A 25,634-nucleotide genomic window follows, 5' to 3' on the forward strand; every position below is an offset into this window, starting at 1 on the left:
TCTTTTTCACTCCCTATGTTCTGGCTAAGGTAATGTGTTAACACCTAGCAGTTGCAGCATTGGGAATTTGCCTAAAAATAAGTTGGGCTTCATAGATATTTTTATGTTCCCTATCGCTGACACAAACTAGAACGGCTTTTCCAAATGCAGCTTCTTTGGCTGACATGCCTGAAATCAGAGCAATAAAATGGGATCTGTTGTACAGCCCTGTGGTCTCGATATTATATTATCATAGTGTTGATATTGACAAAGAATATATTTACGCTATTGTTCAAATTGGAACAAATCTAATTTAGTTTTCACTAATTGCTCAATGTTGTAGGACCAGGATTAAACACGTATTCTTCATTTTGTGTTCCTCATTTGTAAGGTGGCCATGTACAAATGCCATTTGTTGTTGAGTCTAGTGTTCTCTTCCACCTATACATTTGGAGCATGGTCCTGATCTTCTTATTCTGATGTCATCTATATCTTGCTCGTTGTCTTCTGAGGCTCTTTCTTAAAATGTTGCTGGACCTGTTCTTTGAACTGTTGAGGCACTTAAGTGCTTTATTGATGTGGGTGAGAGAATAGATGTCCATGTTTACAAGACTGAGGTGCATGAGGCAGAAAGAGTAATTCATCTTATGGCCTCACGTGGCCTTGTAGGTTTATTAAAGTAAGTTGCTTGCTGCTCTGGGTCTTTTACTGTAAGAGTCAGACTTTGATCAATTGTATGCCTAGTTGTTTTGGCCAATTCAGTTTTTGTATTTTTTGAGGTAGGTTTGATTTTTAGGGCCAGATGTATCATGCATTTTTGCGATCGCAAAAATGCATTTTGGTATGCATATGAATCCCAATTTGCGATTCGGTAACGTGTTACCGAATCGCAAATTGGAATTGTGACTATATACCGACTCAAGCGTGTCAAGGGCGTCCCTTCCTAATACCAAATTGCCGAGGTATGTAAGAATGTTTTGTGACCAAAATGCGGTCGCAAAACATTAGCATTTTACCACCTACTCCAAGTGGTTGGTAACCCATTCGCAAACGGGAAGGGGTCCCACGGACCACTGCCTACTCTTAAAAAATGAAAAGAAAACATTTTCATTTTTCTTTTTTAAACACATGCCATTATCCTCTATGGAAAACGGGCTGCATTTAAAAAAAAAAAAAAGATTGCTTTATTTAAAAGCAATCACACACATGGTAGTCTGCAGAGCCCAACAGGCCACCTTCACTGTGATTGTAGCCATTCACAATGGGTCGCAATAGCGACCTACCTCATGACTACTGAGGTAGGTCGATTTGCGATTCACAGAAAATCGCTATTAGGTAATCGCTGTTGGGAAAAATGATACATCTGGCCTCCAGAGTTTTTCAGATGTTCCAGCCCTCATTATTACAGAATTCGATGGGATTTTTCCTACAGACAATAAATGCATTTACCTGCTGGTTTGGTATTTACCAGGTGTGACAAATACCTCTTATTTGAGTTTTCAACTTGAAAATGGGCCATGACATGCAGAATCAGTATTTAACACATCGAATTCTGCAGGTATTTCCTTGCCCCCTCTCAAACAGCCTCCCCACGCGCCCCTCCCGCGATAAATTTCGGATGGTTTGGACTGCTGGAATCTATCAGGAGAAAAAATTTGAGGGTGTGAAAATTATCACTCAGTTGGTAATTCCATTCCATGCCTATACTTAAGTTCGAACAGGTATCACAATTTAGCCGCAAAATTGTAATTAGGGCCATTGTGTTTAAACCTGGGAGATGTAATGTTTTTCAAGTTTCTACCAAGTGAGCTAGTTCTTGGTGAACGCGGTCTCAATTGACAGGACGATCAGGAATGATGAGCACTTGAAAGCTTTGTAGCTAAAAATGAGTGCATTCCTCTTACTATTCATGAAGATGCCCACAGGTCATCCAGTGAACGATGTCACAGTGGTCTCAAAACCCAAGCAGACACCATCACAGCAAAGGCCCATTCTAGAAATCCTGTTATTTGTAATCCGTGGTGGTGCACAAGTGGCTAAAAAGAACTGTTATTTTTCCCATGTAACAGAAGGCCTCATTCAGACCAAGATTAGAGGACATAAAATGTCTGGGGCCATGTGCAAGGCAAATTAATTCCAATAGCAGTTAAAAACACTTGCACCGGGCGTGCCGAATGCAAGCAGCGTTGAAGCCGACATTGCTTGTACGTCCCTCTTTTAGGCCCAGAGTTCCCATTTTTTTCATAATGGCATGGTTCAATGTTGCACATTTTCTAAAGCAAAATAAAAATGACAGGCCTTCTGCATAATTGTACACCCATAGAGATGCATCGCAATAGTTATTTGCTTTTCATATGTCAACCCTCTACTTCTAACAGGCCTGCCATTGTTCGGATTGCAGCAGTGTGTCTTGCAAGCGTCGGAGATCCGGCGTGTTTGCGCCGTTCACTAGTGCGCTCCTGCTATGAATGCGTGTGTGACCCGTAATTCATCTCTGACTTTCAGTTCTTTCTTTCCTGCAGGTGATTGAAGGCATCTTGGACAATAGTACTGTAGTATTTGTGAACGGTACCACCCACAGCAGTTCCCAGGAAGAATGGAGTCTTGATTTGCGCATATATATGTTGGGATTTCTGCCGTTTCTGATTGTTTTAGTCTTTATCCGTAACCTGAAGAACCTGTCCATGTTCTCCTTCCTTGCCAATCTGTCCATGGCGGTCAGCCTCGTTATCATTTACCAGTACATTGTTCGAGTGAGTACGACACTGATTTTTCTTTAATAAAATGCTCAGTACAGAGATGTTTGTTTTATTCCACCCGCTACTTCCTCTAGGAGGAATCTGCCAGCAAATGGCAAAAAATGTTAAACTAATGCAGTTAATAACTTGTTTTTTTGTGACCATATGAACACATATTTTTGCACCTGTGAACGTGATACCACTGTGTTATGCTTTTAAACCACCAGCCCGAGAAAGGACATTGAGCCTGATTATGAAGTAGTATGTATGTCAGTTCTCACCAAAACCACTTAAGTGCTTTGCCTCCAAGAATTTCAACTATTCTTCATGATTAAAACTATTTTAGCGTATATAGGAAAGATCTGGTGTGGAACAATTCCAACGATGTCGCTTGGAGTTTGTCACAAGTGGCTGAAAAGTGCCTCTAATGCTGATGATATTGGTGCCATATTAGCTCTTTGTAAAACGGGGATATATATTTTTTTATGTTTCTGCTTCAACTTTAATGTATGTAAAGAAGTCATTAGCCAGAAGTGGAAGCAACGGTAAGGGATTCTATGAGCAATACCCAAATTCAGCTAGGCAGACGTGAACTATAATAATAAAAGGATTTTTTAAACCTTTTGCGTACAGTTTTTTTCACCACAGTTTTTGTCAGTTTTCTAAGTCGTGGTCAATGTTTTCCGCTAGACACCCGAAGGTATCCAGGGTTGTGTGGCCTGCATGGATGCACCTACCTTTTACTGACCAGATTACCATGGAAATGTCAAAGCATTGGTGAAAAAACTAAGTTTACTCATATTTATGTGATGTAAAACTCCGTAATTTATAGCTAACTTCATAAGTCCTACCACTTTACATTTCTTCAAATGAAAATGGTTTCACATATCTGTGGGTCGGCCTATCTTAGAAGGCAGGAATTGGTTAAATATTTTACCATGTCAAGTCACTATAGTGTCAGTGTGGTCGTCACTTGCCTACAGTTGTATTCTTTTCTCTTCACTTGTGTTAGGCCCACCCACACACGTGGGTACCATTTTACTGGGAGACATGAGGGAATGTTAAAACCTCTATTATTGACTCCAAGTGCCTGAGATTGCTGTCCCTTGAATGTGAAAAATGTGTTTTGACCCTTACTTGAAACATTTTCATTTAGTTTAAAAGGATGTGGTATGATCCATGCAAGCTTCACCACACTCTATTGCCCCATGACTTTACTTTGCAGAAATTCACAGGGTTGGTATGGCTTCCTGGGTGGCAGTTAACCAAGGGTCTGAATAATGCAGCCATTTCTCTTTGAAAGTGAGAGGATGATCCATGTTTTCGGGAATAGTTCTGACATTCACAGGGCTTTATTGTTTAAAGAAATGTACTGGGATCCACACAAACAAAACCAGCCTGGATTCCCCTTTCAGAAATGCACAGGTTGGTAGGGTTCCCTGGTGCTGATGGACCCAGAGCCTAAGTATTGCAGTGATCCCTTTTGGCATGTGAGAAGAAAATGAAATTTCTTTGGACGTCGTTTTGACATATGAGCTGGCAAACAGAGGGAAGTACCCCTAGTCCATTTTCCTCAAGGGACAGAAAGAAAATCTAATGCTGGATATTGGGACATTGAGATGCTACAAAGGGCCAGCTTCCCACACCCATTGCTTTTTTAAATTGGTGTCTTGTGTGCTTTCTGCTCCCTAGGGCTGCAAGAATGGGAATACATCTCCAACCCCCTGGGGGAGAGAGGCTGACTTTGCCCCATGGAAGCAATGACATAATGGGCCAGTCCCCCACCTCACCTGATTACTTTTCTTTTTTAAATTCTTTCCTTGAGGTCCAGGAGACTTTCTCACTTCTGGGAAGAAGAGCGGTGGTTAACCCGCACAGCCTCCCCTTCTCCCCTCTCCCCACCCCCCCAAACAGGGATAAAAAAGAGTATCTTGGGCCAAGGTGCATTGGGGAAAGCACATTAATGTATGTCTTACTTTTTCTTAAATTATTCCATCCCTGGTGTTTAGTGGGCTTTCTATTCTACTCTCCTGAAGGGAGCTACCCGCAATCTCCTAGTCACAGGGGAGAAGGAAGCCCATTAGACACTAGGGAAAGCCTTTTTTATGACTCCTCGATCTGCCCTCTATGGGACAGGAAAGCCTGTCTTGAGGTAGGGAAGTTGCAGCCTGATGGGAGGACGTTTGCCATAAACAATCATGGTCAAAGCCACAAAGGATATCAGGAACACCCTGGATAGAAATAGAGTGGTGGACATGATATTTTTAGATTTATCAGCAGCCTTCGATACCATCTCCCACTCCATTCAACTCCAAAGGCTTGAGGCAGCTGGAATCTCAGGAACAGTCCTGGCTTGGCTCTTTCTGGACTGGACACAAATGGTGATACTTGGCACAATTAGATCTTCTCGCAATCCTATCCTGTGTGGCTCTCCTCAGGGCTCAGTATTGAGCCCTACATTTTTCAATTGGAATATGGCTTCTTTGGCTAGACTCGCACTCATTTGGTGTTTGTTTTCATACCTACGCAGGTGACATGCAGTTGATTATCAGGCTGTATAACAATCCAGAAGAAACCACACATAATTTAAAGAACTATCTAAGATTGCTGAAAGGGTAAATACAAACTCCATGGTATTAAATGGCAAAAAGAAAGAAATTGTGATTTTTGGTATGAAAACCACCTGGCCTCAAAGTTGGTAGCATTAAGAATTGGGTGTTGCTCACTTTCCCGGGCCCTACGCATGGAATCTTGTGGTGATCGTAAGCTCAGAATTGAATTTGCCATTCACATCAACAAGCTCTGTTGTATCGTTTTTTGCCTGTTAAGAATTATTAGAAACATTCACCCTTTCATTCAGACATCGACAAAAAAATATCTAATCCTGGCCTCAATCTTTTCTAGTATGGATTTTTGCAATTTCTACCTAGTGGGAATACTGGAATACCTGATGATAAAAGTACACATTTTGCAAAAACAGGAGCCAGACTGATCTTGAAACGTGGGAAGACTGCCTGAGTATCCACTGAGCTAAAGCACTTCATTGGCTCCCGAAACAAAAAAGGTGTCTTTTTAAAACCTTATGATGCCCCCTCATGGTCCCACTAACTACAGTAACCATATTAAAGCAATACTATCTTGAAAACATGGAAACCAGGAAAGAAGCTAAACTATACATCTCCAACCCAAAATAGAACAAGCATTTGCAATGCAATAGGTCTCACATTTACGTTACTTTGAACTATTGGCATTGTAAATGCATAACTGTACTTTTTTTGCCATGTTAATTTGTCAACCCTGCTGCATATGTTGGTCCTTTCTGCCACATGATTCTAGTGGCCCTGTATATAACTAAAGGGCTAGTAGGCCTACTGGAATATTTTTTTAAAGAAGGCCATTAAAACACAAACTACTCCCAGGTGCAAAACGTATTTACTTGGCAGTTGGTACAGGTGAGATTGCCCGCGGGGCAACAAATAAATAATTGTACTACAGATTTTGCATAGGTGAAACTTTTTGACTTTGCCAATGCTTGTTGATTTTAGGCATGGGGAGATTAAAGTGTTTTGCCTAGAATCAAAAGATAGTAAGTGGACACCAAGACTTTAACCTGACTTCGAAGTTCCTTAGTCAGCAGCTTTGGCCGTTATGCCGCATCTACTCTAGAAGCAATTTGCCCTTCGGAATATATGGGATTCTGTCGTACCCTGAGTGCGTGTGTAACAGTGTGTGTGACTAGGCGAGGGCAATTGTGTCTGCATGCAACTGCATTCCAGCTGTAGATTATGAAAGCGGAAAATGTTTACGTGTGAAACAGCAAGAACTTTAGCACCAGTGGACTACGGTGTGAGGTTTAACAATGCACGCTTCCCTAGCCAAAATTACCACTAAAATCATTCCAAATACGCCAAGAGTGCTGCATTAATAGGTACTAGATAGGAGCCGTGCTTTCTGTAAAAGAGGAGGAGGTTTGGACAACTCTATTTATTTTAGCAATTACATGAGCCACCCATGTTGTTACTCATATAAACCTATCTATACAGCTCTATAGACAAAGCTACATTAGAAATTCAGTGCTTAATTTGTGCTGGTGGGGGACACGCCACTTATTTTTTTGCATCAGTCGTTTCTTTGAGCATAAGACACATGTGGGAAATACAGAGGAAAATAAAAATTAAAAAGCGCCACAAAGGGAGAAAGCAGAAAGCTGCAAGAGTGAGCTGAAGAGGCAGGGAGTAGCTGTAAATGGATTATAGAGTATCAAGATGGTTTTAGGATTACGCTGCCTCAATATTCTGTGCTTGCACATTTAATTGCGGCAGCCGCAAGTTTCAGAGGAAGGCTCTGAGCTACGGAATGTTTTTCTTTACAAATTAACCAATGGTTCAAATAATTGCTCCATCTATGGTATATCTACAGTACAGCATGACGTGTTGACTTTCAAATGATTTGCATTCAAATATTGCTTATTTTTCACAAGAAAAGAAATATCTACACCTAAAACCTCTTTAAAACATTTTGAGTTTCCCCTGGCTGCTCTAGCCATAGGACGGCAACACAGATATCGAACACATACACAAGTGAAGGGGTAGTAAAAGAGAAGTGTTGAATTTCAGCCTAACACGTTTTTTCAAGCTGGGAAACTGCATGTGGTGAGATGTTCTTGGCTCACATTGCAGCTAAATAAATACCTTTTGTTTCAACAACACCTTTCACAGGAAAAGAAAACTCAAATTCCAATAGGAAGACGTGAAAGCAGAATAGGTCTGCGCAAGCTACTAGTACAAGCATCACTTGCGACAGACTACTTTACTGAGAAAAAATAGTATTTATTAAAGAACCAAGGCACCGGCAATGAACGATACAGGGAAGAGGGGACAGCGAACAAGTGAGAGGGGGGGCAACAAGCTGTGAGCCAGGAAGAGGGTACAGAACCACGTGGGGGAGTGATAAATTATCTCCGGATAAGACAATTTACACTAGCCTAAAATTGAGAGTATGCACAGAAACGTGCTAAATGTTGGTTTAAAAAACTATAGAAATTACTCAAGAGTTACAGTTCTCTGACCATACTTTGCATCCCACACTTAGATTTTATTGCAACTGTTCCACATCCCAAAGTGCATGAGTTCTCTGAACTAACCTACTCTGCCCCCTCCATTCCCGATCAGAAATTCAAGAAGCGCCGTGAAGCAACCTAGCGCTTTAAAAACTTTGCATTGGAATGTAAAGTAGCTGAATCTATGAATGCGGTTTAAAGCATGGCTGAGACACTTGCTTATAGACTCGGATTGGAGTCCGGCCGCATGTGCCCATTAGTAAGTGGATTAGTGCAGCTTCTGGCAAATACAGCTGAAAGCGCAAGCACGTCTGGCATCCCTGCGTGCTGGTTTAGCACCTAATTCTAAACAGTTAACACTGCACACCACCCACAAGCATGCTTTAGTCAGTCATTGCTTTTCAGGATAAGTAAAAAACTAAAATGGGTGGTGTCTCCTTGATATCAGATCAGTAAAGAGGAACTGAACATCATGAACATCGTCCGAAAGGAAAGCAGCTGATGTAAAAAAAAAAAAAAAAAGCTATTAGTGTTGTAAAATCGTAACCGGACTTTTCTTGCCACATAAACTGAAAAGGAAAACAGTTTCACGTAAGCAAACCGATGACCGCCACTACATTGCCGATGCTTTAAAGAATGCAATGCTGCACTAACTATTCGCCTGTTTATCGTAAAATCCAACAGGCACCCAAACATTGGTGTACGTTCATCGGTTAAATTAAAAACTATGTGCGATTCCTTTTTGTCAAAGGACATGCAGTAACATTCGTCAACACCGAAAATCAAAAAACATGAATGTAAAAAAGCATTTTTTTAATCAGAATAATCTCTGTCATTCGGGAAATAAAAAGGGCAGTAGGTGATGTACAACAACCGGGCTTACCCGGAAGAATGCTTTAGAGTGGGATAGTGAAGATAAACAGCAAGGACGGGAGGACAGGAAGGAGCGAGGGCGGTTTCAAGGGACCCCTTAAAGTGGCAATGCCGGTTTTAGCATTGTGGGGCCCAGAGCTGCCCTTCTGTTTCAGGTTATTACTTATTCAAGCCCCATCCACCTATTTTATTGTCAGGTTTGAACAAGCTCTGATTCATCAAGGAGATAAGAGACAACGTAAACACTCTTTTGAGGAGATAATATAAGATTGCTATTGCAGGGCATTTCGTAAAGACTATTTATTCTAGTGGGAAAAAACAAGAGCTCATAAAGACGAGCAGGAGACTAACAAAACAGGTAAACATGCACAGATAGCAGAGGAAGTGCGGTGGCCGTTAAGAGATTGCCCCTCTGATCAAAGGAAACAAAACACACTCATTTGTGGGAAGTGCTCATTGCAAATTCAAATTCAAAAGCTGGCCCTGGAAGAGCCCCCTCTTCTGCTGTTTTATGTTTGCAGAGGGAGCTGGTGGGGAGAAAGGACTGAACACGCACCCACAGTGTAAGACGAACAGGCAAATATTAAGAAAAAAAGTCCCCTACAGAAGACATAAACAGGACATAGCGTAATTATACAATACTTGGTGCTGCTCCTAAAGTGAAAAAGACGGGACAAAGAGGCAGAACTGACCACTAGCAAGCAAGGATTTATATAGGACACTGCAATGAACAAATTAAATCGCTGGAAATCGCTGGAACACACAATATAAGTATACTTAAAAGTATACAATACATTGAACGCTCAACCTAAAAAAGGGGTAAACAACCGATGCCACTTCATCCTTCACCTAAGCGTTGCCACTTCTGTAGTCCCTTTCTGTCTATTTTCTGGGTAATCTCTGCATCCCCTATTCTCCTACTTGCTGTAGCAACCCTGTAAGAACAGTATGCCTTTACTGAAAACACTAACAGTTAAGGGGGATAAAGTATAGGGCTTTAATATGTATTTTCAAACCAAAGATGCCTATTCGTTATTTTACAAAAGAGAGGGTATACCCAAACCTTTTAGAAAATTACTATAGTCGAGGACAATTTAATGAGGAGGACTCGTCAGGACAGAGTTGAAAAACTAAAAACTGTAACCTTTTCAGACACCTTGGAGTCTGACAATGGAGGCAGTTCACATCACTTTGATGGCACTGGCAGGAGAATAACTGTTGAATCCAAACACAGAGGAGTGCCTTTTTAGCCAGACGTGGAGGATGGAGGGATCAGCGGAGGCCACGGTTTCAACAAAGATACAGGGGAGCAGCGCATTCCAATGCCAATTACCAGTACTTAGAAACCGGGAATGGTCAGTACTGGACACAGTGAAACAGATCCCCATCTTCAGTCTTTCTACCATAGAATTAGACCAGCCAGCCAAATCCCTTCTTACCAACAGCCTCTTGTTTGTGCCTTACACTAATGTGAACCACTTCGAACTATTTCAGGATACAATATCTCTCTTTCGAATAATCCGACTAAATTTTTTGTAGTGATAGAATCTATTGAAGACAGATGTATCAATCAATTAGGTCTTTCTCAACTTCACTCATACCATCACTGGTACCGCCAGCGCTGATTCCACACCTCCGTTCTCTCCATTCGCAAGCTCCGAGATCCCGGGAAAGTCTCGGTGGACCTAGCCCATCATCATTTTGTCAATCGTTTTATCCAAGAAAAATCTAATTCAACTTCTCGAATGGGGTCTCAAAAATGTGTAACCGTTAATTCGACACCATGTACTTTAGGAGTACAGGGTCCCAAAAGACGAAACCGTCCTCTGCTACCATCTACTGATAGAGCGGAACGGGGTAACAAATTTACCTGCGTTCGGATGCTCTTTAGGCCGATGAATCTTTTGACTTAGTGGGAACTCTCTGTACTCTTAATCGACCAATCTCATCAAAATCAATAATCAATAACGAACATAAGCAACACCTTGAACAACATAACACTTTACAATTAATCCAGAATACATTTCGGCGAACCCTGACCTTTCAGTCAGGAATAACCACACCAGTTCAATGCAAATTTAGTGAATTTATTTCCCTATATTAACAAAGCTAGCACAATATAAATGTGTCTCAACACTAAATGATAAACATAAATGAACATTAATAGCTGTCCATAACGTCGAAACAAATGTAATCTATGAAGCATTTGAATCACAAGGCATTCGATAATAGCAATGCAAATCACTAATATGATAATCTGTAATGAACTAATTGCATACATTTAGTCAGCATAACAAGATCTCAAATTGCATCGTGCAACATATGGAATCCTCGTCTAACCTCAAATTAGCATCGGCATGTGGGACTTCATGCAAAAACAATTTAGCAACATTAATTTAGAAAATTCCTAACTAGGGCTCTTACCAAAATCAGCAGTTGGTTACCTAAAAGAAACACAATGCAATTTTACAATTTCCTCTCATATTTACCAATTACGATCAGCATACAAGGAAGTCTTCGTCTCACAGGTACCGTTCTTCGGTCAGCATGGGTACCATTTCTCGATCAGCATAGGACGGGACAAAGGGGTAGGGGTGAACGGGGCAAATGCCTCACGGCGGCAAGGTAAACTATTACTTCATGCAAAGGGATCAAATCAAAGTTACAGTCTCTAGGGCAAGAATCATTTAAAGTCTCTTTCTCTCGATTAGAGAAAGCATCAAAGTCTCTCAAAATGGCGTCGCAGCAAAGTGGGCCATAATAGCTACGAAGTCCAAATGGCAGGATGTCCGATGACAGAGCGAGAGAGAGTTCCTCTCGTGCACCTGGGTTTTATAGACAACAGTTCAGGTCCAGTAGGGTCTCCATTGGAGGGTTCATAGGTGTTAGAAATGGGGTCTTTGGTTGACAGTCAGGTTACCCCCTGTTCAAGCAAGGACCCTCACTCTAGTTAGGATAAAAGAGAATCACCCTCAGCTAACCCCTGCTTACCCCCTTGGTAGCTTGGCAGAGCAGTAGGCTTAACCTCAGAGTGCTGGGCGTAAAGTATTTGTACCAACACACACAGCAACTCAATGAAAACACTACAAAATGACACAACACCAGTTTAGAAAAATAGGAAATATTTATCTAAACAAAACAAGACCAAAACGACAAAAATCCAACATACACAAGTCAAGTTATGATTTTTTAAAGGTTTAAAATAAAAAGAGTCTTTAGGTAGTTGTAACAACACACTAGCGCTGCTAGCGTGTAAATGTACCTGGTTTGCGTCAAAAATAACCCCGCACGGGCTGTGCGCGTCGAAAATAACCCTGCACGGTTATATGCGTCGAAAACAACTCGGCACGGCGATGCGCGTCGAAACAGCCAGCCACGCGACGGTCCGAAAGTCCCGCGGCGCTGGTTGCGATCTCTCAGCCTTCGTCAGCGATGCTGCGCGTCGTTTCTCCTGCTCCGGGCGTCGATTCTCCGGTCGCGTTTCCTGCGGCGTCGTTTCTCAGCTGCGGAGCCGGCGTCGCGTCGTTTTCTCAGCCGCGATCGGATTCGCGTCGATCTTTTCTCCGCACGGTGCTCGGTGCGTGTATTTTTGTCCTTAGGCTGCCAGCCTCTCCTTTCAGGGTCCCAGGAACTGGAAGGGCACCACAGAGCAGAGTAGGGGTCTCTCCAGAGACTCCAGGTGCTGGCAGGAAGAAGTCTTTGCTATCCCTGAGACTTCAACAACAGGAGGCAAGCTCTACATCAAGCCCTTGGAGATTTCTTCTTCAAGATGGAAGGCACACAAAGTCCAGTCTTTGCCCTCTTACTCTGGCAGAAGCAGCACTGCAGGAAAGCTCCACAAAGCACAGTCACAGGCAGGGCAGCACTTGTTCCTCAGCGATCAGCTCTTCTCCAGGCAGAGGTTCCTCTTGATTCCAGAAGTGTTTCTAAAGTTTGTAAGTTTGGGTGCCCTTCTTATACCCATTTTAGTCTTTGAAGTCACCTTTCTTCAAAGGGGACTCACACCTTCTTGTGAAATCCTGCCTTGCCCAGGCAAGGCCTCAGACACACACCAGGGGGTTGGAGACAGCATTGTCAGAGGCAGGCACAGTCCTTTCAGATGAGAGTGACCACTCCACCCCTCCCTCCTAGCAGAGATGGCTAATCAGGAAATGCAGATCACACCCCGGCTCCCTTTGTGTCACTGTCTGGTGTGAGGTGAAAAACAACCCAACTGTCAAACTGACCCAGACAGGGAATCCACAAACAAGGCAGAGTCACAGAATGGTTTAAGCAAGAAAATGCTCACTTTCTAAAAGTGGCATTTCCAAACTCACAATCTCAAAATCAACTTTACTAAAAGATGTATTTTTAAATTGTGAGTTCAGGGATCCCAAACTCCACCTGTCCATCTACTCTCTAGGGGAATCTACACTTTAATCATATTTAAAGGTAGCCCCCATATTATCCTATGAGAGAGAGACAGACCTTGCAACAGTGAAAACGAAATTGGCAGTATTTCACTGTCAGGACATATAAACCACATTACTATATGTCCTACCTTATCCATACACTGCACCCTGCCCTTGGGGCTACCTAGGGCCTACCTTAGGGGTGCCTTACATGTAAGAAAAGGGAAGGTTTAGGCCTGGCAAGTGGGTACACTTGCCAAGTCGAATGTACAGTGTAAGAATACACACACAGACACTGCAGTGGCAGGTCTGAGACATGATTACAGAGCTACTTATGTGGGTGGCACAACCAGTGCTGCAGGCCCACTAGTAGCATTTGATTTACAGGCCCTGGCACCTCTAGTGCCCCTTACTAGGGACTTACTAGTAAATCAAATATGCCAATCATGGATAAACCACTTACATACAATTTAAACAGGAGAGCATATGCACTTTAGCACTGGTTAGCAGTGGTAAAGTGCTCAGAGTTGAAAAGCCAACAGCAACATGTCAGAAAAATATAGGAGGCAGGAGGCAAAAAAGTCTGGGGATGACCCTGCATAAGCAAAAGTCCAACAATAGGTTAGCTTCAAATTGACCAATCAAACACGACAGTTCTCAAGCTTTTACTTAAGCATACATTATCCTTGGAGATGGGTACGCAAGTTGCAACATTGTCTCCTAATTAGCTTACTCTCAGAGCCTCCATTGTCCGCACCTGCAAGTCGACCTTGAGTTAAAGAGAAAATATGCCAGGCTGGCACCAACTTTAAGATAAGCATGTGAACAGTTTCTGTGGAAAAGTACAGCTTCAAGCAAAAATACACGTTTAATAGCACAGTGGAAAAATACGAGCATCTAAACCGTGAGACCAGGCAACTAGGCCAAAGCCTCTGCTAAAGTAATGCTAAGCTAAAGCATTTCAAACAAGCAAATCGTAGCACACGTTTATGATTATGTCGGATTAGTGCAATTCTAATTCACCACGTTATATAAAGCACGCGTATAAATGATGGCAAACTACTCTGAGGGCACATTTTGTCCCCGTACAATCTTTATTAATTCGGTTAATATCACACATGATTATTTCAGCACTACGTTTAAGCGTTAATAAATCAAAACCTTCATTTTCTGCTTCATCAATCCCTCCTCTGATGACTACTAGTCATCACACAAATCTTGCCCACAAATTTTATTCCATTAAAATTCTGTCAGTTCCCTCTTCCTTTTAATTCCCCTAGTTTGCGCTTTGTATTCTTCTGCCATTCTTTTCATAATTTTCTCTTCTTTTCTTCTTTTAATTCTTTCCATGATCATTATTATTCCCCTTTTTATTCCCCAAATTCCAATTACACAAATTATTACTATTAATATTCCTTCTATTATTTTCAATAATATTCCATTCCAAATTCCCCCAATCCAATGTCCCACTGAAGCTATTCCCTTTCCAACCTTCTCCCACACTCCTGGTTCTTTCAATTCCTTCAAATCTGCACTTTCTTTTGTTAGATTAGCAAGCATAGTTTTAATCTTCACACTATTATCCGGTATATAGGTGCAACAGTGACGTGCACCAATCATTTTGCAAACGCCTCCATCCTTTGCTAAAAGAATGTCTAAAGCAAGCCTATTTTGAAGAGTCATGGCTCTTTCCGCTGCAAGCTCAGCATCTATCAGGATTATAGCACCTGAAAACTTTGTCAACATGTTATCCACTATAGTAGACAACTTTCGTATCTTGATGGAATTCAACACAACTCCCAATGAAGGGATCATTGCTCCAAATATATCACCTACCACAGCAGCTGCGGTCTCTCTTTTCTGGATACTATGAGATCCAGATGTCTTTTGAATCATCGATACGTCATCCAGTTGATAAACCTTTGGGAACACTATACCCAAATAACATCTCCCCCACCATCCCTTAGGAAGACGATAATAAGCATTATGCCCACAAATGTAATATACACCTGGAATGACAGGGTCAAGTCCGTCCATCATGAATGTCCATTTGGCCTTAAAAATAAACGTATGTTTGCACTCACTCGCTCCTACTAAAATATTGTCATAATATGATTCACCCCGATATATGCAAAATTTCCCTACATGCCAAGCATCCAAAGCTATTTTCCCTTGTGTCTTTATAGCAGCAAAATCATAATTATCTACTGAAGTCCTCTTATGTAGCTCCTTTTCTAATTTCGCTTTCATTTGAGCCCTTCTATCATCTGTGCGATCTAAAAAGCTTATTTCTACAGCAGAGACTGAGCAAGTAAGGTTCTCCCTATGAGCATGAGCCGTTTCAAAAGGTTGCATTGGCTCGAAAAAGTCCCTCATAATTTTATAATCCCAATATCTTGCAGTTTCGCTTAGCTGCGCTATTATAGGAACATAAGCAAAGGTAACATCATAATTCGAGTAAAAATACTGTATGTTAGTTTGACCATAAAACCTAGACATTACTATACTACATGTAATCCCATATGTAAGAGGCATGTGGTGATAAGTTACCCCTTCTTTTACTGATGTCGGTATCTGTGTACACACATAACAATCCTTCGCATCCATAGTCTCAACATACTCTGTTAGCAAGCGATAGAAAACGTTATACGAAAGCTCTTTCTTATCGTGCAAGAGCCTCTCATCCATTGCTAATCTTTTCAATGGTGTTAGTTCAGTAGCAGTAACAGGAGCAATAGTAGAAGCAATAATAGTCTCATTCTCACCCTTTCCATGCTTTCCAAACACAATTGCCATTATTATTATTACACATGTAATTACCAAGCCTATACACACATATTTACAAAACTTCTTTCTATTGTTTGGCGCCATGATCTGTATAGAATCAGAGAGCTAGAAGCACTTATAAATGAAACTATTTAGCAAATCAGTTGCAAAGCTGAACGAGCACAATGTTCACACCGTCTTCTTCAAAAGGCCAGTCACTTATCGGTTAGCAGCATTTGTCTCAATTCGGCAATAACTCAGTCTTTATCAGTTTAGCAAATGTCTCATCCGGTTTAACAATGTCTCAGCTGGTTGTTTCTTTCACGTTATATTGTAGCAAGCAATGTCATTTACTCTTTCAATCGACAGAGTCTATGAAACTTTTCTTTTCTATCGGTATCTCTTCTTCTTCTTCGTTCTCGATGCTTAGAGATACAAACTCGTCAGTCCAATCATCATTGACTGCGTATGCCCATTCAGGACCGGAATACCTCCTGTTTGGTATCCTTTTCCTTTTCAATTTAGCTTCTCTTTTCGATTCTGCTTCGCTGGTACTTTCCTCTTTGGTCAAGTCTTTTTCTTCACTTGACGATTGTTCCACAACAGTCACTTCTTTTCTTTTCTCTTTCACTTTCGGCCTTCCTCCTTCGTTCAAACTTTCTTTACCCTTTTCTTTTATTGGTGAGATACTTAGTCTCCTCTTTGCACCATGTCCATTTGGTGGACCTGCGATCTTTTCTGTGGAAGCTTGAACCTTTTCGTTCTGTTCTCCCTTATCCCCTTCTTCCGGGGAATCGATCACGTCCTCTTTTTCCTTCTCTGTATCGTCTGCTTCTGGGAAAGCCCTCCTCTGATCAGGCTCTCCTGCCTTTTCACCTTTTTCGAGCACTTCGTCACCGTTACTTTCTTCAGGCTCTTTATCACTTTCAGCTGCTTCAGGCTCCTTGTCTCCTTCAGCTGCTTCAGGCTTTTTGCTACCCTCAGCGGCTTCAGGCTCTTTGTCACCTGCAGCTTCTTCGTCACTGTCTGAACTTTCTCCTTGGTCTCCCCCAAGTGAGTTGGTGTCTTCGTTGTCGGAGAATATCTCTTTTTCTCCTGCTTCTGTCTGTTCGCTTTCAGTTCGCTTTTGTTCTGTCTCAGCACTCGGCACTGCTTTATCAGGCACTGGTACTTTCAGCGCTTCAACTTCCTCATCTGTGGGACACAGCACCTTCTTTGTGTGACTGGCATGAATCCAGTTGGGAACCCCCGCACACTTCACAGCGGTAGTTGTCGTCAGGATCACTTGAAAAGGGCCTTTCCAACGGGGTTCCAGACACGACTTTCTCACGTGCTTCTTTACCACGACCCAGTCACCTGCTTTCAGTGCGTGTCCTGGACCTTGGATCGGTGGCAAGGTGGTCGCTTCCACCTGGTGAGAGAAAGAGCGAACCACGTCAGCCAGTCCTTTGCAGTAGTCTAACACCATATCATCTGTAATATTCAAAAGCATGTTTGCGGGAACTGCAGGAAGTCTCATAGCCCTGCCCATGAGAATTTCATGCGGAGACAATCCAGTTTTTCTGTCAGGAGTGTTTCTCATTGACATTAGCACTAAGGGCAATGCGTCAGGCCATTTCAAATTTGTTGATGCACATATTTTTGCCATTCTCGATTTCAGCGTACCATTCATCTGCTCCACCAGTCCTGATGCTTCAGGGCGATAGCTACAGTGCAGCTTTTGCTCAATGTTCAGCGCTTCGCAAAGTAACTTCATCACCTCATTGTTGAAGTGACTTCCCCTATCTGATTCTAAAGAGATCGGGAATCCGAAACGTGGTATCAACTCCCTCAACAATAGCTTGGCAACTGTAAGGCTGTCGTTTCTACGTGTGGGGTATGCCTCAATCCAGTGACTAAAAATGCACACAATCACCAACACATATTTCAGACCCCCATGCACAGGCATCTCAATGAAGTCCATCTGCATTCGGCTAAAAGGACCGCTTGCCCTACCAATGTGACTCGCGCTCACAACTGTTCCTTTTCCTGGGTTCATCTGCTGGCAAGTGACACATCGATGGCAAACTGCTTCTGCAGCTTGGCGAAATCTGGGGTTAAACCAATCAGTTTTGAACAATCTTATCATGGCATCTCTCCCTAGGTGAGCTTGCCCATGATAGAACCGCGCAAGCTGTGATAAGAGACTATTTGGCAAAACAAATTTTCCCTCATGTGAAACCCATAACTCATCCTGTCTCTTTATACATTGTGATTTAATCCAGGAATCTCTTTCATCATCCCTGACATTGTTCTGTAGTGCTTTCAGTTCCTCTATTGTATCTACAACCTTCAAGGCAAATGCTTCAGTTGGTTCGAGTTCTGGTTCATTTATCGTATTCCAATCATCTCTTAGTAATATACAGTTCAAGGCACAAAATCTTGCGACTTGATCTGCATATGCATTTCCCAGAGACACATAGTCCTGTCCTTTCGTGTGAGCACTGCACTTTACCACTGCAACTTCAGCTGGCACTTGAATGGCATGTAACAATTCCCTTATCCTCTCCCCGTTCTTCACTGGGGATCCTGAAGAAGTCAGGAAACCTCTCTGTGACCATAGTTGTCCAAAGTCATGCACAATCCCAAACCCGTATTGACTATCAGTGTAAATGGTAACTTTCATCAATGCAGACAGTTGACATGCTCTGCTAAGGGCTACAAGTTCTGCTACTTGTGCAGAATAGACTCCTTGAAGCCATCCCGCTTCCAAGACACCTGTTACAGTACATACAGCATATCCTGCTTTCAAAATCCCCATCCCATCTCTTAGACATGAACCATCAACAAAAAGAATTTGGTCATTTACATCAAGCTTAGTATCCTTGATGTCCGGTCGGGGTTTTGTGCAAAATTCAGTCACCTGAAGGCAGTCATGCTCGACGTCTTCAGCGTTCTCAATTTCAGCATTTTCTCCAGGAAGCAAGGTAGCTGGATTCAACGTAGTGCACCTTTTCAGCTGCACATTCGGTGAGCCCAGAATAATCGTTTCATACCTTGTGAGTCTTGCTCCAGTCATGTGTTGCGTTCGGGAGCGGGTCAAAAGTATCTCAACTGAGTGAGGGACCATGACTGTTACTGGGTGTCCCATCACTATTCCTTCACTCTGAGTGAGGCTGATACCAACTGCTGCTACGGCGCGCAAACACCCTGGGAGTGCTGCTGCAACCGGATCCAAAGTAGCTGAAAAATATGCTACTGGTCTGTTCACGCCACCATGGGCTTGGGTCAAGACAGACAAAGAACATGCATCACGTTCATGGCAAAACAATGTGAAAGGCTTCGTGTAATCAGGCATACCTAAAGCTGGAGCCCTGCACATGCATTCTTTCAGTTCAACAAAGGCATCCATCTCGTCTCCTTTCAGCTCAATTTCATCCAAGGCATCCTTTTGGGTCAATTTCAGTAGGGGCTTTGCTAGAGACGAGAAGTTGGGTATCCACTGGCGACAATATCCCACCATTCCCAAAAACTTCCTCACCTCCTTCCTTGTCTTTGGTGGACTCATCTGAAGTATGCTTGTGACTCTTTCCTTCATTATTCTCCGTGACCCTTTCTCTATTTGGTGACCCAAATATTTCACTTTCTTCTGACAGAACTGTAATTTGGAAGGAGACACCTTATGTCCATTCCTTCCCAAATGATTCAACAGAGCAATGGTATCGGCTGTGCAGCCACTTTCTGTCTTTGATGCAACCAGTAGGTCATCAATGTACTGTACTAGGGTTGACTCGAATGGCAACTCTAACTCCTCCAAATCTTTCTTTAGAACCTGATTGAAGATTGACGGTGACTCAGAAAACCCTTGAGGGATTCGACACCAACTGTACACCCTGTCTAGGAATTTGAAACAAAAGAGGAATTGGCTGTCCTCATGAAGAGGCACAGAAAAGAATGCCTGTGACAAATCGATGACTGAGAACCATTCAGCCTCGCAAGGAACTTGAAACATTATCACAGCTGGATTCGGCACGACAGGGCAGCACTTTATTATGATGTCATTTATTTTCCTCAAATCCTGTACGAGTCGGACTTTCCCACTTGGCTTTATTAGTCCCATTATCGGTGAGTTACATGGACTGCTTAGCACTTCTTTCAGTACCCCCTGCTTTACAAATTCGTCAATGAGTTGGGCAACTTTCATGAGGGTGTCTTGTGGCATATGGTATTGTGGGGTCTGGGGAAAGATCGCATTGGGTTTTACCATCACTTTTACTGGTTCCACTCCTTTCATCAATCCCACCTCTTTCCCTGTCATGTCCCACACTTCCTTTCCGACTGTTTCCCGTAATTCTGCTGGGATGTCTTCTTCAGTTATCATCGGGAAGAGACAAATCAGAGGATACTCTTCGTCGACTGTTTCCATCTCATCCCCCTCTACACTGTCCTCTTCTTCCCCATCATTGCTCGTTTCTATTGTGATTCCTTCGTTTGAACACATTATCGAACAACCCAATTTGCACAATAGGTCCCTCCCTAACAGTGCTATCGGACTTGAGTCACACACCACAAACTGATGTACCCCTTGATAGTTTCCGATGCTGACTGGAACCGGATCTGTTATCGGGTTCGTCAGATGTCTGTTTGCTACTCCCACCACTTGAACTGTCCTCCCTGAGAGTGGCAAATTTGGAACTTCACTGCTTTTAACTGTTGAACGTGTGGCTCCCGTGTCAACCAAGAATGAAACACGATGACCCATTACTCTTCCCTCTACGTACGGACCCCTTTGATCAACCTCCAAGGATGCTGCAAGCACACACTCTCCTTCTTCCCCTGAACTTTCACTCTCCCATACGTTGTTTATTCCACTCTCACTGTGTAAGGGGAACTGTTGTACGGTAACATTTGTACTCATTACCTGACCCGTTACCTGTGGAGGAACCATCACTTGCTGCTGACTCATTGGTGGCAAAGGTATTTGCATTTGCTGATTAGGTACCATAGGTAACTGCTGTTGCATCGGCTGCATTTGCGTCATCTGCATACGAGGCATCTGCATCTGCTGCGGCTGCATAGGTTGCAATCCCTGCAATTGATTTACAGTCTGAAAATTTGGGTTTGGACCTCTCATTTTCGGTCCTCTCATTGTCTGAAATGCATTGACATCACTGTTTTGCTGACCAACACCTATACCTGCACCTGTACCTGCACCTACACCTACACCATCCTGCACCACCATCGGGCACTCGCGTTTCCAATGACCTACAATTCCGCACACATGACACGGCATCACCTTCTTCATTGCCTGCACACCCGTCACGACAGTGTTCAAATCCGGACCATTATTCACAAAACCTCCTCTGCCTCTGCCTCTGGCCTGTGGCTGAAACGCCATGTTTCCCTGCAACTGCAACTGCTGTTGCGGTACCTGCTGTTTGAACCCTTGCATCCCTTGCAAGCCTTGCAGACCTTGCAAACCTGTTTGAGCTGCCTTAAGCTGCATCATCATCACCTTCTCTTTCAGCTTCTTCTGTTTTACCTCGATTTCGTCGCTACAGTATTTCGCATAAGTCAAGACCTCATCGATCGGTTTAGACTGCCAACAAATCAAATGCGACTTTATCATCTGGCTTATCTCTGGCCTCAGCCCTTCCACAAATCTGAAGACAAAGTGGAGCATGTCCTTCGCCTCAATTGTCTCCGTGCCACTGTAATTCTTGAACGCCTTCAACAACCTCTCATAGTAACTATGAATCGATTCTTTAGTCTCTTGGGCAGTTCGGTCAATCTTCTGCCAATCCACGTTTTTCGCGGGTACCTTCGTTTTCAAATGCTCAATCACCTTATAGTACAAGCTCATCACCATAGGCGATGGTGCGCCCGTTTCCCTGTGTCTCTCCGGTTCACTGGTCGGCCAACCTACAGCTCTTTTGCAATCCTCCCACAAATCTGCCGGAACCACAATCTCAAACAGAGTATTCAGGTCTTCCCAGAGACATTTTGCAAGTTTCACAAACCTATCAGTCTGCTGGTACCATTCAATTGGTTTCTCTCTTAGTTTGGGAAAATCGTCCGTAAAGGACTGAATGTCGCTTCTGTGCCATGGTACATGTACTAATTTTCCTCCTGCTGTCTCCCTCATTGGTAACATGGTTACTGTATCACCCCTCTGCGGTCTTTTCTCATTGTGCTCTGTAGCACTGTCCCTCCTCTTGTCCTTCCTCTTTACCCACCTGCTTTCCCATTTGTCTAAGCACCTCCACACTTGTGCACTCTGCAACAATTCTCTAAGGTGGGTCTTCATACCTGCTGACCTCATGTGTTCAAAATCTGTTGTCCCAAAATCTAACCTGTAGCTCCTGCTCAAGTGTTTCGTCTTGTCTATGTCCACCCCGTTTCTGTCAGCTGCTTCCTGCAAGCTCTTATGTATCTTGTTCACTTCCTTCGTAATCCTGGGACATAGATACCTTAGCTCTTCTTCTGTGTAGGACTCTAACCTGTTCACACCCATAGTCCCTTCCACCAATTCTTGTGCTTCCATGTTCAACCTGACCCTATTCATGTAGTCTTCTCCTTTCCCACTAGCTGGACTTTGTGTGGAATTCAGACTGTTGAACCACTGGGTCAACTGTTGCGCATTCACCCCCATCAAGGTAGCGTTCACATCAACTGCCATCGATGGCTGTGGCAGCTTTTCAGTGTTCGATGTAAGAGGTATTATCAGTGGGGGGCTCGACCTCACCAGTGTTGACTGAGCACATACGGGACTAAACTCCATCAAGGACCCAGACCCAGTTGGCTGAGCCGCTATCGGAGTTATCCCTGGAATGTTTTCTATGCACCTTCTCTCTGTCCCATTTTGCAGCATTGATCCCTGACTATTCAGACCTGAATTAGGCTGACTATACAGAGGTACCACTGGACCTACAGTAATGGGTAACGATATCGCGTCTGGGTTCTGTCCATTCCCCATGTTCTGAGGCATGTTCATTCCCACACCATGGGTCATCATTGCTGGCATGCCCATCTGGCTCCCCGTCATTTGAACGTGTGCGTTTCCTCCCTGCATCTGCTTTGGAGGAATCATAAACTGAGTTGAGTCAGCTTGTGCCATTGTTGGGTTGTAACCATTCTGTACTCCCCTCACTGTTCGATCTAGAATCATTCCTGCACTGTTGTCACTGTTGTAGTACCCTGGCATCTGCGGCTGATAATTTTCTGCTGGCTTCAACACGGGCACATCTGGATATATTCTCCTAACCTGTGGTATCTGCGGGGTAAGCAGCAGACTCGGGTCCTTAGATCCCGATGACGCTCCTGGACTCTGTGTTTCGTTGCTCTGTACCGGTGCTGGAGGGGCAGAACTAGTACTTGGACCTTGTCCATTCTCTGCATAAGGCGGTGGACGGTCGTTCAGCAATTGCATTATCAACTCCTCATCCTCTAACTCCTCTTCTCTTCTCAACTTTTCCTCGTCCTCTCTATCCTTAGAACACTTTCTGTCTGTCTTACAGGTAGCTTTCTTACCTGTCTCTTCTCCTTCCTTAGTAATTGCGGGGAACAATTTTATCCCCTGCAATACATCCGACCTCCACACCTTCTGTGCATTATCCCACCTAGCATCCGCTAGTGTCTTTTCTACCTTCCTCATTCTGGTCTCGAACTTCTTTTGCTGTTGCTGTCTGGCCATTAGTTCCCAAATTGCTAGAGCCTCAAACTGTGCTGGCCTTGGAGGCACCTTCATGTCATACATCGTGAATCTCAAATTCTCTAAAATCTTTATATTGAATGTCCCGTATATCGGGAACGCTACGCTCCCATGTTTCTCTGTCAACTTGTGCCATTGCTTTAGCCAAAGGCACGGAGCTACCCCCTTTTCTTCCATCACAATGTAAGCTGGTGTACCCTCGGGCGGCGTCTCCTCTCCTACGTTCGCTTTAATGTAAGACTCCCCCTTCATTGCGCTCCTAAATGCTTTAAGGAATTTCATTTTCTCGTCTTCTATTTTCACAAAGTTTATAACCAATATTTGACTTCAATTCCACAAAACTTTAACCAATAGGTAACCTTTAATTGCACAAATTTGTAATCAATAGGTGACTTTAATTCCCGGAATACTCTTCACCTGCCTTTCCCCTTCCAATCGAGTCCCACGGACTGCGTCCAATCTGTGCGCGACCCGTCTCACCCACCAACCTATCCCAGCGCGGCTCTTAGTGACGTCACACTCACACACACTGCGGCTGACAAAGCCTCGCGGCTAGTCCTCCTTCACTCACCTCTTTTCGTAACAACTTCTTGCATATATTGCGAGCTACCAAAAATAAAACAGATCTGTCGGTTTACTACAGGAAGGGTAACACAGTCGCTTGAGGACCTTAGGGACTTTTCACCAACCGTGACCACTATTCGATCTCTTTCACCAGCCTCGGCCGCTATTCGGTCTTTCTCAGTCCCCACATTCGCAAGCAAATCTGACCCGCAGACCTACTCTCAACTTGTCAATGATCTGTTCTAGTGCACTTAGAATCTTGTCAAAGCCCGAAGTCGAAGTTTCTTTCACTCCTTAACACACGTACCCGACTTGTTGACCACGCCCGATCAACCTACTAAACCGCCCAGACCACAACATGGATCAACATACTCCGGAGTCTCTTGACCTCGCAGGGCCCGTCTCAACAACAACAACAACCACGTGGACCTTTTTATGCACAAAGCGCCACACGCACATGAAGTTCGACGACTTCCCTACTCTCACACTCTGAGCCGCACCTCCGTTACTCTATGAAGTTCGACGACTTCTCTACTTCTACACTCGGAGTCGCACCTCCGCTATCCTTAAAAGAAAACCCTCGCAACCTTTTCACACACCCTGCGGCAATAAGCTGTGCAAGCGCAAAACCCTAACTTCACTCATACCATCACTGGTACCGCCAGCGCTGATTCCACACCTCCGTTCTCTCCATTCGCAAGCTCCGAGATCCCGGGAAAGTCGCGGTGGACCTAGCCCATCATCATTTTGTCAATCGTTTTATCCAAGAAAAATCTAATTCAACTTCTCGAATGGGGTCTCAAAAATGTGTAACCGTTAATTCGACACCATGTACTTTAGGAGTACAGGGTCCCAAAAGACGAAACCGTCCTCTGCTACCATCTACTGATAGAGCGGAACGGGGTAACAAATTTACCTGCGTTCGGATGCTCTTTAGGCCGATGAATCTTTTGACTTAGTGGGAACTCTCTGTACTCTTAATCGACCAATCTCATCAAAATCAATAATCAATAACGAACATAAGCAACACCTTGAACAACATAACACTTTACAATTAATCCAGAATACATTTCGGCGAACCCTAACCTTTCAGTCAGGAATAACCACACCAGTTCAATGCAAAGTTAGTGAATTTATTTCCCTATATTAACAAAGCTAGCACAATATAAATGTGTCTCAACACTAAATGATAAACATAAATGAACATTAATAGCTGTCCATAACGTCGAAACAAATGTAATCTATGAAGCATTTGAATCACAAGGCATTCGATAATAGCAATGCAAATCACTAATACGATAATCTGTAATGAACTAATTGCATACATTTAGTCAGCATAACAAGATCTCAAATTGCATCGTGCAACATATGGAATCCTCGTCTAACCTCAAATTAGCATCGGCATGTGGGACTTCATGCAAAAACAATTTAGCAACATTAATTTAGAAAATTCCTAACTAGGGCTCTTACCAAAATCAGCAGTTGGTTACCTAAAAGAAACACAATGCAATTTTACAATTTCCTCTCATATTTACCAATTACGATCAGCATACAAGGAAGTCTTCGTCTCACAG

General features: G+C 43.2%; 1 protein-coding gene across 3 annotated transcripts in view; it reads left to right on the forward strand.

Annotated features, from left to right (window-relative positions):
• Positions 1-25,634, forward strand: part of SLC36A4 (solute carrier family 36 member 4) — an 820,425-nt gene that overhangs the window by 333,924 nt on the left and 460,867 nt on the right. For all 3 annotated transcript variants that reach the window (XR_011194611.1, XM_069202450.1, XM_069202452.1), the window contains one exon: positions 2,502-2,732. Coding sequence is in view for 2 of the 3 variants with exons in the window: in XM_069202450.1 (XP_069058551.1) it covers positions 2,502-2,732 (231 nt within the window). In the remaining variant the exon portion in view is untranslated. The remainder of the gene's footprint in view (positions 1-2,501; positions 2,733-25,634) is intronic.

Source organism: Pleurodeles waltl, chromosome 8 (genome assembly GCF_031143425.1).
Source record: "Pleurodeles waltl isolate 20211129_DDA chromosome 8, aPleWal1.hap1.20221129, whole genome shotgun sequence".
Classification (NCBI taxonomy): Eukaryota; Metazoa; Chordata; class Amphibia; order Caudata; family Salamandridae; genus Pleurodeles; species Pleurodeles waltl.